General features: G+C 38.8%; 1 gene segment (V, D, J or C); it reads right to left on the bottom strand.

Moving 5' to 3' along the window:
- Positions 1–13,977: 13,977 nt before the first annotated feature.
- LOC120102528 (immunoglobulin kappa variable 1-9-like) lies at positions 13,978–14,624 on the bottom strand. The segment is given in 2 exon segments: positions 13,978–14,363; positions 14,473–14,624. Coding segments are annotated over 2 exon segments (435 nt in total).
- Between the last annotated feature and the right edge of the window lie 287 nt (positions 14,625–14,911).

Here is a 14,911-nt window from a genome sequence, read left to right as displayed (position 1 = left end):
ATTTTAAGAACCTCCCTTAGGCTTTCATGGAGTTTAAATATCATAGTTCTACAGCTGCCACTTAACATTGAGGAAAAGATGAGTTCTGGTTTTACAAGTCTCTCAGAGCTGTGCTCATTGGGTACACAGCACTCTTAATGGTAATTCATTACCAAATATTTAGGATTGTCAGGGCTCAGTTAAAATACTAACATGTCAACCCTGGAGGTTTGACATGTAATCAAACCTGTCAAGTGACCTGAGATTGATTAATTTCATCCATGAAAACCACTTCGAAAGATGACTATAGCAATGCTCATTTGGTTATCTCTAAAGAAAAATAGTAAGGAAATAGGGAAGAATCACTGGAAACTTTCAGAACAACTGACATTGAGTAAGAATACGCAGCAGAGCAGCAAGGGTAGTGAGGTTTTTATCATAACACAAGATGGAAAGTTAAATTCTAACATACATATATGCTCTGAGGAATATATGTGCACACATCTCTCTTTCTCTCTCTCTCTCTCTCTCTCTCTCTCTCTCTCTCTCTCTCTCACACACACACACAGACACACACATACACACACACAACATAACTTCAACAATATTCTCGATTCTTTTCTATTATTTTGCTCTTCTGAGTAATATTCTGCTTTGTTTTCCAGACATTTTTCACACTTTTGTGTCTTTCTCATTTCTTTAATTAGAGCCCAGAATCTATAGTTATGGTTGCCATAACTGTCAGTAGACTATTTACTTAAACATGAATACTTTACTAATAGCAACACTACAGAAGATTATGACTTCTGTCACCCATATCAATCATAACTGCAATAGGTACTCGTGGAGGAGGGGCTTTATGAATACCCTTCTCTCTAGGGATTTACTTATGTTTATGTATATTTCCTAGACACAGTTCTGAACAATGGAGTAAGGCAGCTGAGAATTAAGTTTCCTCATTGGTTTGGTCTCTGTATCTTGGTTGTAGACCAGCTTCTGTATGTTCCTGCAGATGTGGCTTCCTTGCAATGAATTTTCCTTTAAAAAACTGTGTGTAAAGGTGTTTTGTCTATATGTATTTATGTGTATATCATGTGTGGATGATGCACTCAAGGTTGAGAAAAGGACGTCAGATTGATTAGTCGTGCATTATATGATGTGCAAGCCTCCATGTTACTGCAAAGAAATAAATATAGGACCTTTAGAGAAGCAGTCAGGACTCATATCCCTTGAGCTAATTCTTCAGCTTTTGGACTATGTTCTTGGATTGTGAGATAGAATAAACTTTTATGTAGTTTTTATCACAACAACAGGAAAATTATGTAAACTAAGAAGATAGCAGCGTACATACATGCAAGCAGAGGGGATTTGGCTGCTTATTACTCTGAGGAAGATCCTTTCCTAGAACCCCATAGAGGGTAATCATATTCTCATGTCAAATTTTTTACTAACTCATCTGGAACATTCAACATCATTGCTCCTATGTGGGCACACCTTAATAACTCTATTCTGTCTGAAATGCCCAAATGTCTATCTTTCACATTCTTTTCACTGATGCAAATTCAGCTTTGGAAAATGGATATGGCAGTCAACATTGAACATTTGAGACTACAATTAGCATTTCTTAGGTAGTAAATCTCCAGTTTACAACATGTTAAATTATATGAAGAGGACAGAAAGATAGCGATAGTATCCAGAAACATACCCAGAATAACATGAGATATATACAATGAACACTGACCAAAGAAGGGAGTTTGGAAACTGTAAAGACTCCTGATATTAGATGGCTTTAATCAATGCAACTTGGTAGAACACAGATAAATGAAGGTGCACAGATTACTTACGTGAAGATGAAAGACTCATCCTTCCATATAGTCATGACTCAACAGTAATTTTAAGTGTTCTTAATGTTCACTTCAAGAGCAATATGGTAATGGAGCAAAGAATATATATATAGCAATCTATGCTATCAATAGTCAAAAATGAAAAGACTGAAATGGACATAATTCATGAATTAGGGTATAATGCCAATTGTTTTTAAAATTCTGTAATGAACTTTTTCCTTTGGGTGATTGATATTTAAAAAAATTATAAAGTATAAAATCAAATACAAAGCTCTTCTACATTACATTCTAACTCTATAGAAGTTCGTTGTGTTATAAAATATTAGTTCTGGCTGATTTTAATGTTCAATACTTTTTAACTCTAAACTTTTACTATAAAGTTTAGAATTTTCTTTTCAAATGTATATAAAGCATATGGTTTTCCCATAATTTCTGTGATTATTTCAGAAGGCCAGTCACCACACTTAATAATCATGTACCCCAGAAAGAGTATAAAGATCAGAGAGTGATATAAACAACACAAAACTTATATTTTCCAACTGAATCTGTTCTTTGACACTCAAAAGTGTTATCTGAGCTGTGAAATCTTTGTTTAGCTCTGAACCACATTATTAATAGGGTTATTTGTCTCCCTGCAGTCTAACTTTGTGAGTTCTTTGTCTATTTTGGAAATAAGCCCTCTATCAGTTGTACGATTGGTAAAGATTTTTTCCCAATCTGTTGGTTGCCATTTTGCCTTAACAACAGTGTCCTTTGCCTTCCAGAAGATTTACATTTTTATGAGATCACATTTGTCAATTCTAGATCTTAGAGAATTAGTCATTGGTGGTTTGTACAGGAAATTTTCTCCAGTGCCCATGTGTTCAAGGTTCTTCCTGCTTTTTCTTCTATTAGTTTGAGTGTATCTGGTTTGATGTGGAAGTTCTTGATCCACTTGGATTTAAGCTTTCTAGAGGGTGATCTCCATTCTCCTACATGCTGAACTCCAGTTGAACCAGCACTATTTGCTGAAAATGCTATCTTTTTCCCAATGCATGGTTTTGACTCCTTTGTCAAAAATCAAGTGACTATAGGTGTGTGGGTTCATTTCTTACTCTTCAATTCTATTCCACTGGTCTATCTGTCTGTCCCTGTACCAATACCTTACAGTTTTTTATCACTGTTGCTCTGTATATTGCTTGAGTTCAGGAATAGTGATTCCCCCGGAAGTCTTTTAATTGTTGAGGATAGTTATAGCTCTCCTGGGTTTTTTTGTTATTCCAAAAGAATTTGCAAATTGTTCTATCTACCTCTATGAAGAATTGGGTTGGAATTTTGATGGGGATTGCATTGATTCTGTAGATCACTTTTGGTAAAATGGCCATTTATATTATGTTCATCCTGCCAATCCATGAGCATGGGGGATCTGTCCATCTTCTGAGACATTCTTCAATTTCTTTCTACAGAGGCTTGAAGTTCTTATCATACAGAGCTTTCACTTCCTTGGTTAAAGTCACATCAAGGTATTTTATATTATTTGGGACTATTATGAAGGATATAGTTTCCTAATTTCTTTCTTGGCTAGCTTTCTTTTGTGTAGAGGAAGACTACTGATTTATTTGAGTTAATTTTATACCCAGCCATTTTGCTGAAGGTGTTTATCAGGTTTACTATTTTTTTGGTGGAACTTTTCAGGTCACTTAAGTATACAGTCATATCGTCTGGAAATAGTGATATTTTGACTTCTTCCTTTCCAATCTGTACCCCTTTGATCTCCTTTTGTTGTTCCATTGCCCTGGCTAGGACTTTGAGAACTATATAGAATAAGTAGGGAGAGAGTGGGAAGCCTTGTTTGGTCCCTGATTTTAGTGTGATTGCTTCAAGTTTCTCTCCAAATGTTCAACATCTTTAGTCATAAGGGAAATGCAAATCAAAACAACCCTGAGAGTCCACCTCACACCAGTCAGAATAGCTAAAATCAAAAATAGTGGTGACAGCAGATGCTGGCGAGGATGTGGAGAAAGAGGAACACTCCTCCATTGTTGGTGGAATTACAGACTGGTACAACCTTTCTGAAAATCAGGCTGGAGGTTCCTCAGAAAATTGGACATTGAACTACATGAGGACCCAGCTATACCTCTCTTGGGCATATACCCAAAAGATGCCCCAACATACAACAAAGAAACATGCTCCACTATGTTCATAGAAGCCTTATTTATAATAGCCAGAAGCTGGAAAGAACCCAGATGCCCTTCAACAGAGGAATGGATACAGAAAATGTGGTACATCTACACAATGGAATATTACTCAGCTATCAAAAACAACGACTTTATGAAATTTGTAGGCAAATGGTTGGAACTGGAAAATATCATCCTGAGTGAGGTAACGCAATCACAGAAAAACACCCATGATATGCACTCATTGATAAGTGGCTATTAGCCCAAATGCTTGAATTACCCTAGATGCCTAGAACACATGAAACTCAAGACAGATGATCAAAATATGAATGCTTCATTCCTTCTTTAAAAGGGGAACAAGCATACCCTTGGCAGGGAATAGAGAGGCAAAGATTAAAACAGAGACAGAAGGAACACCCATTCAGAGCCTGCCCCACATGTGACACATACATATACAGCCACCAAATTAGACAAGATGGATGAAACAAAGAATTGCAGGCAGACAGGAGCCAGATGTAGATCTCTCCTGAGAGACACAGCCAGAATACAGCAAATACAGAGGCGAATGCCAGCAGCAAACCACTGAACTGAGAACAGGACCCCCACTGAAGGAATCAGAGAAAGAACTGGAAAGCTTGAAGGGGCTCGAGACCCCATGTGAACAACAATGCCAAGCAACCAGAGCTTCCAGGGACTAAGCCACTACCTAAAGACTATATGGACTGACCCTGGACTCTGACCTCATAGGTAGCATTGAATATCCTAGTAAGATCACCAATGTAAGGGGAAGTCCTGGGTCCTGCTAAGACTGAACCTTCAGTGAATATGATTTTTGGGGGGAGGGCAGCAATGGGGGGAGGATGGGGAGGGGAACACCCATAAAGAAGGGGAGGGGGAGGGGAAGGGTTAGGGGAATGTTGGCCGGTAAACCGGGAAAGGGAATAACACTCGAAATGTAAATAAGAAATACTCAAGTTCATGAGAAGAGAGAGAGAGAGAGAGAGAGAGAGAGAGAGAGAGAGAGAGAGAGAGAGAGGTAGAAGGGAAGGTTGGATTCGTATCTGGTGACTTGGTAAACATTTAACAATGCTAAATGGAGGAATTAGAGATTGTCATTATTCAAAATGAAATAATTTACTCTCCAATAAACATAAAGCTAAACAAGAACGCTCAGAATTTATTTCTTAAATGTTTATCACAGAAATATAAAAACAAAATAAATATAAAACTAACACCAGAACTACATGGCTCAGTGGTAGAGCGCTTGCCTAGGGAGCAGAAGGCCCTAAGTTCGGTCCCCAGCTCCGGAAAACAAAACAAAACAAAACAAAACAAAACAAAAAAAAATGGCTCTCTGATAACTCTTTGGTAATATTTTCACAGATTTTTCTGGAACACTCGCTTTCATGTGCATTAATGATACAAAGAATCTACATGCTGATAGTAGCCCAAAGAAGTGATTTTAGTATGATAGTTTAATATAAGACAGAAACCCTTTGTATTACATATATAATCAAATAATATAGTGGTTTATCTCTCTAACATCTATGCTACTATTTCACCAGAAAACGTGCTATGATCAGTATTATAACAGTAGGGAAACATGGGCAGTTTGTACAGCAATTCTTGGTACTATAAAATCTTTTTGGATAGAGTTATCAGCCATGATGGTCCCATCTGAATTCTGCATATGGTTGAACTAAGGGTCTTAAACAATAAGAAATTACCATCTAGTTGTGGTGTGTAACCAAAAAGGATAAAATAGTCTGTATTATATAAGGGTCACAAGGACCTCCTGGACAATTACACAAAGCATGGTAACACTTACACGTAGTATTGGGATTTTCATTCAATAAATGCATTAGATAATTTTCTCAGTGTTGAGAGTTTAGAACTTGTACAACCTCATTTTTCTGAAGACCTTGAGAATCTCTGCAGCTAATGAGTTAGGTTAGACACAGAGCCAATATTATATCCAAAATGGTAAGAGTGATACCTTAGGACACACTGGCAAGTTGGTGTTCAGAGAAGCAGGATTCTCAGAAATACCACCCCGGCCAGGCAGGCATTATGCTCATCAGCAAAAGTAAATGAGACAATGCTCTGCCTCCCCAAACCTACTTAGAGCACCACTAATACTCTTACTAGTCCTTCAATGTACAGGGACACTGTGTCCCGGATATTAAGAAATCCACTGGAAAGAGCATCCAAACCATAGGCACAATGATCATGTAAGGTGCTGGGAACCTCCCAGCCTGGAAAGACTTTGGACTGCATCGAGAATTGGACTCTGGTGAAGGTTTAAAGACTGGTGTCCTCTGGATGTTCTAGCTCCCTAACTATCCTGAAATGCTAATAACTTCTTGTTGTTATTGTTGTTGTGTTTTTTGTTTTCTTTTTATTGGCCATTTTTATTTACATTTCAAATGTTATCACTGCTCCTAGTTTCCCGAATATAAACTCCTTATTCAATTACTCTCCTCTTCTTCTATAAGGGTGTTCCTCCTCCCCAATCACCCAAAATGCCCACCTTCTCCCTTATACTCCCCTGCACTGGAGGGCCAGCCTTGGCAGGACCAAGGGCTTCTCTGCCCATTGTTGCCCAACAAGGCCATCCACTGCTACATATGAAGCTGGAGTCATGGGTCTGTGCATAAGTAGACTTTGGGTAGTGGTTTAGTCCCTGGGAGCTCTGATTGATTGGTATTGTCATTTTTATGGGGATGTAAGACTCTTAAGCTCCTTCAGTCCTTCCTCTAATTCCTACAAAGGGGATCCCATTCTCAGTTCAATGGTTTGCCACTAGCATTCATCTCTGTATTTGTCATGCTCTGGCTGAGCCTCTCCGAAGACAGCTGTATCATGCTCCTGTCATCATGTACTAAATGGCTTCATAGATATTATCTATCTAGTTTTGTTGGCTGTATATACATATATATATATATATATACATATATATACATAAACACCCATATATAGGTACACACACACACACACACACACACACACACACATATATATATATATATATACACATACACACACACACACACACACACACACACACACACACACACACACACACACACATATATATATTTATCTGGGCCATATCCCCAGGTGAGGCAGGCTCTGAATGGCCATTCTGTCAGTCTCTGTTCCACAATTTGTCTCCAAATCCACACCTATGAATATTTTTACCCCCTTTTAAAGAAGGACTGAAGTATTTGCATTTGGCTGTCCTTCTTCTTGAGCTTCACATGGTCTGTGAATTGTATCTTGGGTAATTTGAGCATTTGGGATAATATTTACTTATCAGTGTTGGGCTAATATCCACATATCAGTGAATGCATACCATAGTGAGGTTTTTGTTGTTATTGCTGTTGTTGTTTTGTTTTGTTTTGTTTGTTTTTTGGGTTTTGTTTTTTTTTTTTTGTAATTGGGTTACCGCACTCAGGATGATATTTATTAGTTCCGTCCATTTGCCTATGAATTTCATGAAGTCATTGTTTTTGATAGCTAAGTGGTAATCTATTATGTAGATGTACCATATTTTCTGTATCCCTTCCTCTGTTGAAGGGCCTCTGAGTTCTTTCCAGCTTCTGGCTATTATACATAATATTATAATATTAACTTAGTGGAGCATGTTTCTTAGTTGGATGTTGGACCATCACTTGATTATATGTCCAGGATAGGTATAGCTGGGTCTTCAGGTAGTGCAATGTCCAGTTTTCTGAGGAACCACCAAACTGATTTACTGTGAGGTTTTACCAGCTTGTATCCCATAACAATACAGGGAAGTTCCTATTTTGCACATTCTTTCCAGCATCAAATGTCACCTGAGTTTTTTATCTTAGCCATTGTGTCTGGTGTGAGGTGGAATCTCAGGGCTGTATTGATTTGCATTTCCCTGATAAATAAGGATGTTGAACCTTTCTTTAGGTATTTCTCAGTCATTTGATAATCCTCAGCAGAGAATACTATGCCTAGCTCTGACCCCATTTTTAAAACAGCTATTTGTTTCTCTGGAGTCTAACTTCTTTTTTTTCTTTTTATTTAATTTCTTTTATTAAATTGAATATTTCTTATTTACATTTTGAGTGTTATACCCTTTCCCGGTTTACCGGCCAACATCCCCCTAACCCCTCCCCCTACCCTTCTTTATGGGCATTCCCTCCCCATCCTCCCCCCATTGCTGCCCTCCCCCCAACAATCATGTTCACTGGGGGTTCAGTCTTAGCAGGACCCAGGACTTCCCCTTACACTGGTGATCTTATTAGGATATTCAATGCTACCTATGAGGTCAGAGTCCAGGGTCAGTCCATGTATAGCCTTTAGGTAGTGGCTTAGTCCCTGGAAGCTCTGGTTGCTTGGCATTGTTGTTCATATGGGGTCTCGAGCTCCTTCCAGCTTTCCAGTTCTTTCTCTGATTCCTTCAGTCGGGGTCCTGTTCTCAGTTCAGTGGTTTGCTGCTGGCATTCGCCTCTGTATTTGCTGTATTCTGGCTGTGTCTCTCAGGAGAGATCTACATCCGGCTCCTGTCTGCCTGCAATTCTTTGTTTCATCCATCTTGTCTAATTGGGTGGCTGTAAATGTATGTGTCACATGTGGGGCAGGCTCTGAATGGGTGTTCCTTCTGTCTCTGTTTTAATTTTTGCCTCTCTATTCCCTGCCAAGGGTATGCTTGTTCCCCTTTTAAAGAAGTAGTGAAGAATTCACATTTTGATCATCCGTCTTGAGTTTCATTTGTTCTAGGCATCTAGGGTAATTCAAGCTTTGGGCTAATAGACACTTATCAATGAGTGCATACCATGTATGTCTTTCTGTGATTGCGTTACCTCACTCAGGATGATATTTTCCAGTTCCAAATATTTGCCTACAAATTTCATAAAGTCATTGTTTTTGATAACTGAGTAATATTCCATTGTGTAGATGTACCACATTTTCTGTATTCATTCCTCTGTTGAAGGGCATCTGGGTTCTTACCAGCTTCTGGCTATTATAAAGAAGGCTGCTATGAACATAGTGGAGCACGTGTCTTTGTTGTATGTTGGGAACATTAATAACAACGTCTAAATACACAGAGCAGAATCTTAACATCACCTGCCATGGCTTCTCCACTCTCTCCATCTCTCTCTCTCTGTTCTAGTCTCCTCCTCTTCCTTCAAACTTCTCTCCCACCCATCCTTCCTTCTCCTCCAATGACAGGCTTCCTTCTATCCTGTACCTGCCCTTCACCTGTACTTTATAAATTCAATGGGGAGTCTCTGGTGAAGTTACCTGATTCCTCAGTATGTGACTAGGCTGCTGTCCTTGGGGCAGTGGAATTAGCATCAAAATACAGTAACTTCAGGGTAAACCACAAGAGATAATCTGAATAACTAATCCTGAATAAGCACCTTCAGTTGTCTCAGAATATAAATTTGATGCATAGTTTTCTACAAAGGAAAAAGTTTACCTTGAGCCCTGCAAGTAGCATGGGATTTTGAATAACTCTGGATAATGCTTTCCTTGCTACTATCTCATAAGTCCTAGTCAACTACAACAGCACAGTCTCAAAAGTACAAAAAGTTCACAGACTCTTTTCATTGCTGAATCATTTTCTTCTTTGCTCCATTCCCTTTAATACACAGAATGGTGTACAAGTGCAATAAAAACAAACAAAGTCATAATAGAATTTTTTTTAGATCAGTGAAAAATGTGTTAATGTTTCTAAATTGTATCTCACCACACCCACTTTGCCTCCTTGTGACATACACACTGTTCTGCTATCACTTCTCCTTATACAGATAACCTTCCCTATTCTGGTGTGCTTCTTCCCTATTGAGCCAGAGTGAGTTGATCGATACTGTGTTTGGCTCAAGGATATATTTACCTAATGTTTCCTACCATCAGTTCACTAGTCCCTCCTTTCACTGCCTCATGATTGTTAATCCATTTTTCCTTTTTGGAACATGGGAAATGAATTCAGTTTTGTGAAAGGATATGCTGAGTCTTGCGGAGGAAAATTCCAAGAGCACAGAGAGTATCTGCTCCTAGTGTACCCTCAATCTGCATATTGTCTTCTGCCTTGTTTTCATGCTTCCCTAAAATATAATCTGTAAATTTAGGCCAGACAATGGTCTTTAAATTAATTTGCCCTGAGTAAGTTTTCAAGGAGCTGCTCACGAACATTTATTTATTCAAGTTTTGTCTAATCTTGTGTTTCTAATCATGATTTTCTGAATTCAAATTGCCTGGTTTGGATCGCCTCCTCCTTTATTGAATCTGTGTATACAATATACCAGAATCTAATGTAAACTGTGTGCAGCATTGCAGTTAGTTTGTCTGATGCTACTTTATTTCAATGATAATATTGAATCCAAAAACTGGTTACCACAATGAGAAGAGAGTTTGCAGAAAGATGCTAAATGACTCTGTCCCAAATTATTTCCGAGAGTTAAATGATGTTGTCAATACTCAATACCTGTGCAGAAGAGACACAGGTGGGCTTAAGGTGTCTTGTGGTGAAAATTGGAAAGAAGTGTAGGGAGCAATATGGGATTTGGGCCTGGCCTCTTTGTGACTGTATAGCTCAAGGTGGCTACGTGACTCTGGGCTGTATGGCCACAGATGCTCACCCCTAAGATGGCTGCTGTAAGATTATGAGTTTGTTGGACAAAAGCCTCTCCCAGGAAGATTCAGGGAACAATCACAGGATGTTTCAGCCTGAGCAAAGTTAGTGCCCTGCCCTGATCAGATTCCTGAGAAGGGCTAGACCTTTTCAAAGAATATGTCCCCAGAAGACTGTTGCCTCTTTGTTTAAGGAAGATATCTTGCAGCTTAGTAATTCACCTTATATCCTTGGGCACTTCTCAGTACTCCCCCATCCTAAGCTTCACTTCCTGCTTCAATTCCTGCTTCAGAGCTTTAATGCTGTACATTCCTCTCAATAAATGAGACCTTGACAACAGAACCTTGCTTGGTCTCCTTCATTTCTCACCCCCCCCACACACACACACCTGACCTTCAGGTAGCGCCTCTTCGGGACCCTGAATACCTGGACCTTCTGGACGGGTCAGAGAAGTACCAGTAAGAAGAGAAAGAAGAAGCCCCATGGCTTAGAAATAAAGAAAATGTGACCCTGTAGATTGCCAGTTAAGAGCAGCCCATAGGAAAAAATATGTAATACCTCAGGTTTATAGATTGGAAAATAGATTCCAACAGCATAGAGGGTAGGAAGTTGCCAAGCTTTTGTACTGTTTAATGCTTTTTTGTAAACATAAAAGCTTTGTGTGCTTTTTATTTTGGAACTAAAAGTTTAGAAGCTTTGTAGAAACCCCAGGTTGGGATATAGTAATAAGTACAACATAGCGATAGTCTGTGGTCTACCTCATTCCTTTTAGCTCCTTTCATTCCCAGGTAATCTCCTGCTTTCACAGGAGAATATTCACAAGTGGCATGTGAAAGAGACCTGAAGACCCTCAGATGAAAGATTATAGACTCCCTGCCAAAAGATGTAAGCAGGAAAAATTAGACAAAAATTTGGGTATGACAATATTATATGCTGACTTTTGCATAATTAAAACAATGTAGAACTATATATAATGTACAACTGCTAGATTGTGGAAATATGGTCAGGGACCATAATCCTTGGTTCCTGATGAAAGGACACTCATTGTTGGGGTTTGGAGAAGATGAAGCAGAATATCCAAACTCATCAGCTGCTTGAACAAAATTATCTTATAATTTAGGTGAGTGTGATAGCCAGAACTCTAAGGACTAGAAGACTTTTTATTGTTACATGAGTATGAATTAGATGGTGAAGCATTAAAACCAAATTACCAAAAAGTATGGTTTGTAGAGTATTGACAAAACATAAATATAGAAGCTGATATTTTATACATGGACCTAAAGCTTCCACCAAATTCAGGGTCTTATTTTGTCATATTTCAAACAGATTGGGAAGACTTTGATCATACATTGAAAAATGAATTATTTATATCTCATGGAGGTTCATTCTGTGTTTAGATGAAGATAATATACACACACAAACATGTGTGTGTGTGTGTGTGTGTGTGCGTGTTTTACAATCATTTTAAGGCAAAAAAATTGTGTGGAATTATTTTTTATTGAAAAATCTGTACATAAATTTGTTCCATTTTTGTTTGTTTGTTTGTTTACTTTACATCCAAATCACTGCTCCCTGTCCTGGTTATTCAGACACACAGCCCCCTTCTCATTCTCTTCTGAGAGGGCAAATTCCACTCTTACCAATTATCACCCTTTTCTCATGCATAAAGTTTCTGCTGCAGTAGGCATATCCTTTCTCATTGAGACCAGACAAAGTAGCACATTTATGGAAACAGAATTCACAAGTTGGCAGGAGCTTAGGAATAGCTCCCAATCCAGTTGTTGGGGAAACTGCATGTAGATTAAGCTGAACATCTCCTGCATGTGAGCAGCGGCCCTGGGTTCCAGCCATGCAGGCTCTTTGGTTACTGGCTCAGTGTATAAAAGCTTCCAAGTTAGACTATTTTACTCTGTTAGTCTTCTTGAGGAGTTCTTATGACTTCCCTGAAGGTCATTCAATCCTTCCCCAAACTCTTTCAAAAGTGCTATGTTCATTGTTTTGCTGAGACTCTGCATCTGCTTTTGTCTGCTGCTACTGGGTGGAGCCTCTCAAAAGGCAGTAATGCTAGGCTCCTGTCACGCCTGTCCCTTTGATCCTGGTTTACCTCACTCAGGAAAACATTTTCTAGTTCCATTCATTTGCCTTCGAAATTCATGATGTCCTTGTAGTTCATAGCTGGCTAGAATTCGGTTGCATAAATGAACCACAGTTTCTGTATCCATTCTTTGGTTGCAGGACATCTTTATTGCTTCCAGCTTCTGTCTAATACAAATAAAGCTTGTATGAACATAGTGCAGCACATGTCCCTGTAGTGTGGTGGAACATATATTGGGTGCATGCCCTGGAAATGTATAGCTGGATCTTCTGGCAGAACTGTTTCCGATTTTATGGAAAATAGTCACGTTGATTGCCAGAGTGGTTGAACATGTTTGCACTAAATCGAAATTCATTCAATTGAAAAGCTTCTGAAAAGCAAAGAACACTATCAACAGGACAAAACAGCAGTCTACAGGTTGGGAAAGGATATTCACCAACCTGACATCCAACACAGAATGTCCAAAAAATATAAAGAACTAAAGATGTTGACACCAATAAACCAAATTACCCAATTTAAATCTTGGGCACAGAGCTAAAAAGAATTCTCAACAGAGGAATCCTGAATAGTTAAAAAGCATTTAATGAAATGCTCAGAGTTCTTAGTCATCAAGGAAATGCAAATGAAAGTAACCCTGATATTTCATCTTGCACTCCCCAGAATGGCTAAGATCAAAGCCAGAGGAGTTCTCCATTACTACACATGTTTATTCATAGCTGTAAAAAAAGAATTGGTGATAAAATAAAAAATTACAAGTAAAAATTATTTTACCAAACACATAAACATTTCTAATGGATTACTCATATGGAAGGGCAATTATTAATTGTAAAATATGGAGCCAGTCTTATATTATAGAAGACAAATAAGGTTTTAAAATCCACTAGTCCCTTCAAACAGGTGCTTGGATAGAGTAAAATTTACATAAAGACAAGAATTCAAAAAGGCCACTGAAAGCATCAAACCCTAATACTGATGTTTGTAAATAGGTCTTGAGACCGCATACACTTCAAATCTTTGACGGGCAACTAAATCCGATTTCAAAATGAACACTAGAGTTTTGTCTGGCTTAAGCTTCAACATTGCATACCTCTACTTTGTACCTCCCAAATGCCATTCAATAGCTTTTACTGAGAATTCCTCAGGTGCAATGACTGCAACAGTTCATGAAGTCTACAGAGATTAAGTAATGTTTTTACTGCTGAAACATAGAGGGTACAGAGGAACCTCATGGGACTCTCATGCCCAAACTTTGCAAATTCTTCAAAGCCTGACTACATCTGAGATATTATGTCAGTAATGGAACCAGAAGAACAGCTGTGAAAACCCAATCTCACACATCTGCATCTCTGGGTGGTTTATGTTATGGTTTGTATCACTGTGCGGCCAACTATTATGCTGCAAGCAGAAATATGTGGCAACATCTTCAGGCTGCAGGCTGCTGATGGTGAGTGTGAAATCAGTACCAGATCCACTGCCACTGAACCTTGATGGGATGCCCGTTTGCAAACTGTTTGCATTATATATCAGGAGTTTGGGAGCTTCTCCAAGCTTTTGCTGGTACCAGTTTAAGTACCTGTTAATATTCTGACTTGCTTTGCAGTTGATAGTGACTCTGTCTCCCACAGATGCAGACAGGAATGAAGGAGACTGGGTCATCTGGATGTCACATCTCATGGCTGATATTGGAAATACACATCAAACACATACTGTTAATAACATGAAAAACATAACTTTTCAAAGTACCAGGCACACTTCTGAAAGTGTTTTTGATATTGTCCATCTTACCTGGGACCCAAAGCAGCAGCAGCCCTAAGAGTTGAACTGCAGCCATCATGACTGGCCTGTGTCCTGTCTGGGACTGAAGACCAAAGCGTGCAGATTGTCTAATAAGAAGGCATACTTAAGTGGACTGTGTTCCTCAGGTATGCAAATCATGCGGTCTGGCACAGCTGCATGGCTGACTTGCCTCTGTAATTTAATAAAGACATGATGTCTCTGCCATACTCAGAAGGAAAGTTGGGATGCATAGATTTTTCTGACAGGAAATGTGATTATTTCTCTTGAGAAAGAGAAGAACAGTGTCAGCCCAGGCTCCTGTAAAGAGAGTATTATGTTCATTAAAATTTTCTGCCATGCTTTCCTCAAGAGAGCTCCAACTCATACAGTAACTGTTCACTATGACACAATCCTATACCAGAAAAGATCTAGAAAACTGTACATGGGC

Source organism: Rattus norvegicus, chromosome 4 (assembly GCF_036323735.1).
Source record: "Rattus norvegicus strain BN/NHsdMcwi chromosome 4, GRCr8, whole genome shotgun sequence".
NCBI lineage: Eukaryota > Metazoa > Chordata > Mammalia > Rodentia > Muridae > Rattus > Rattus norvegicus.
This window is presented reverse-complemented; position numbering and strand designations above follow the sequence as displayed.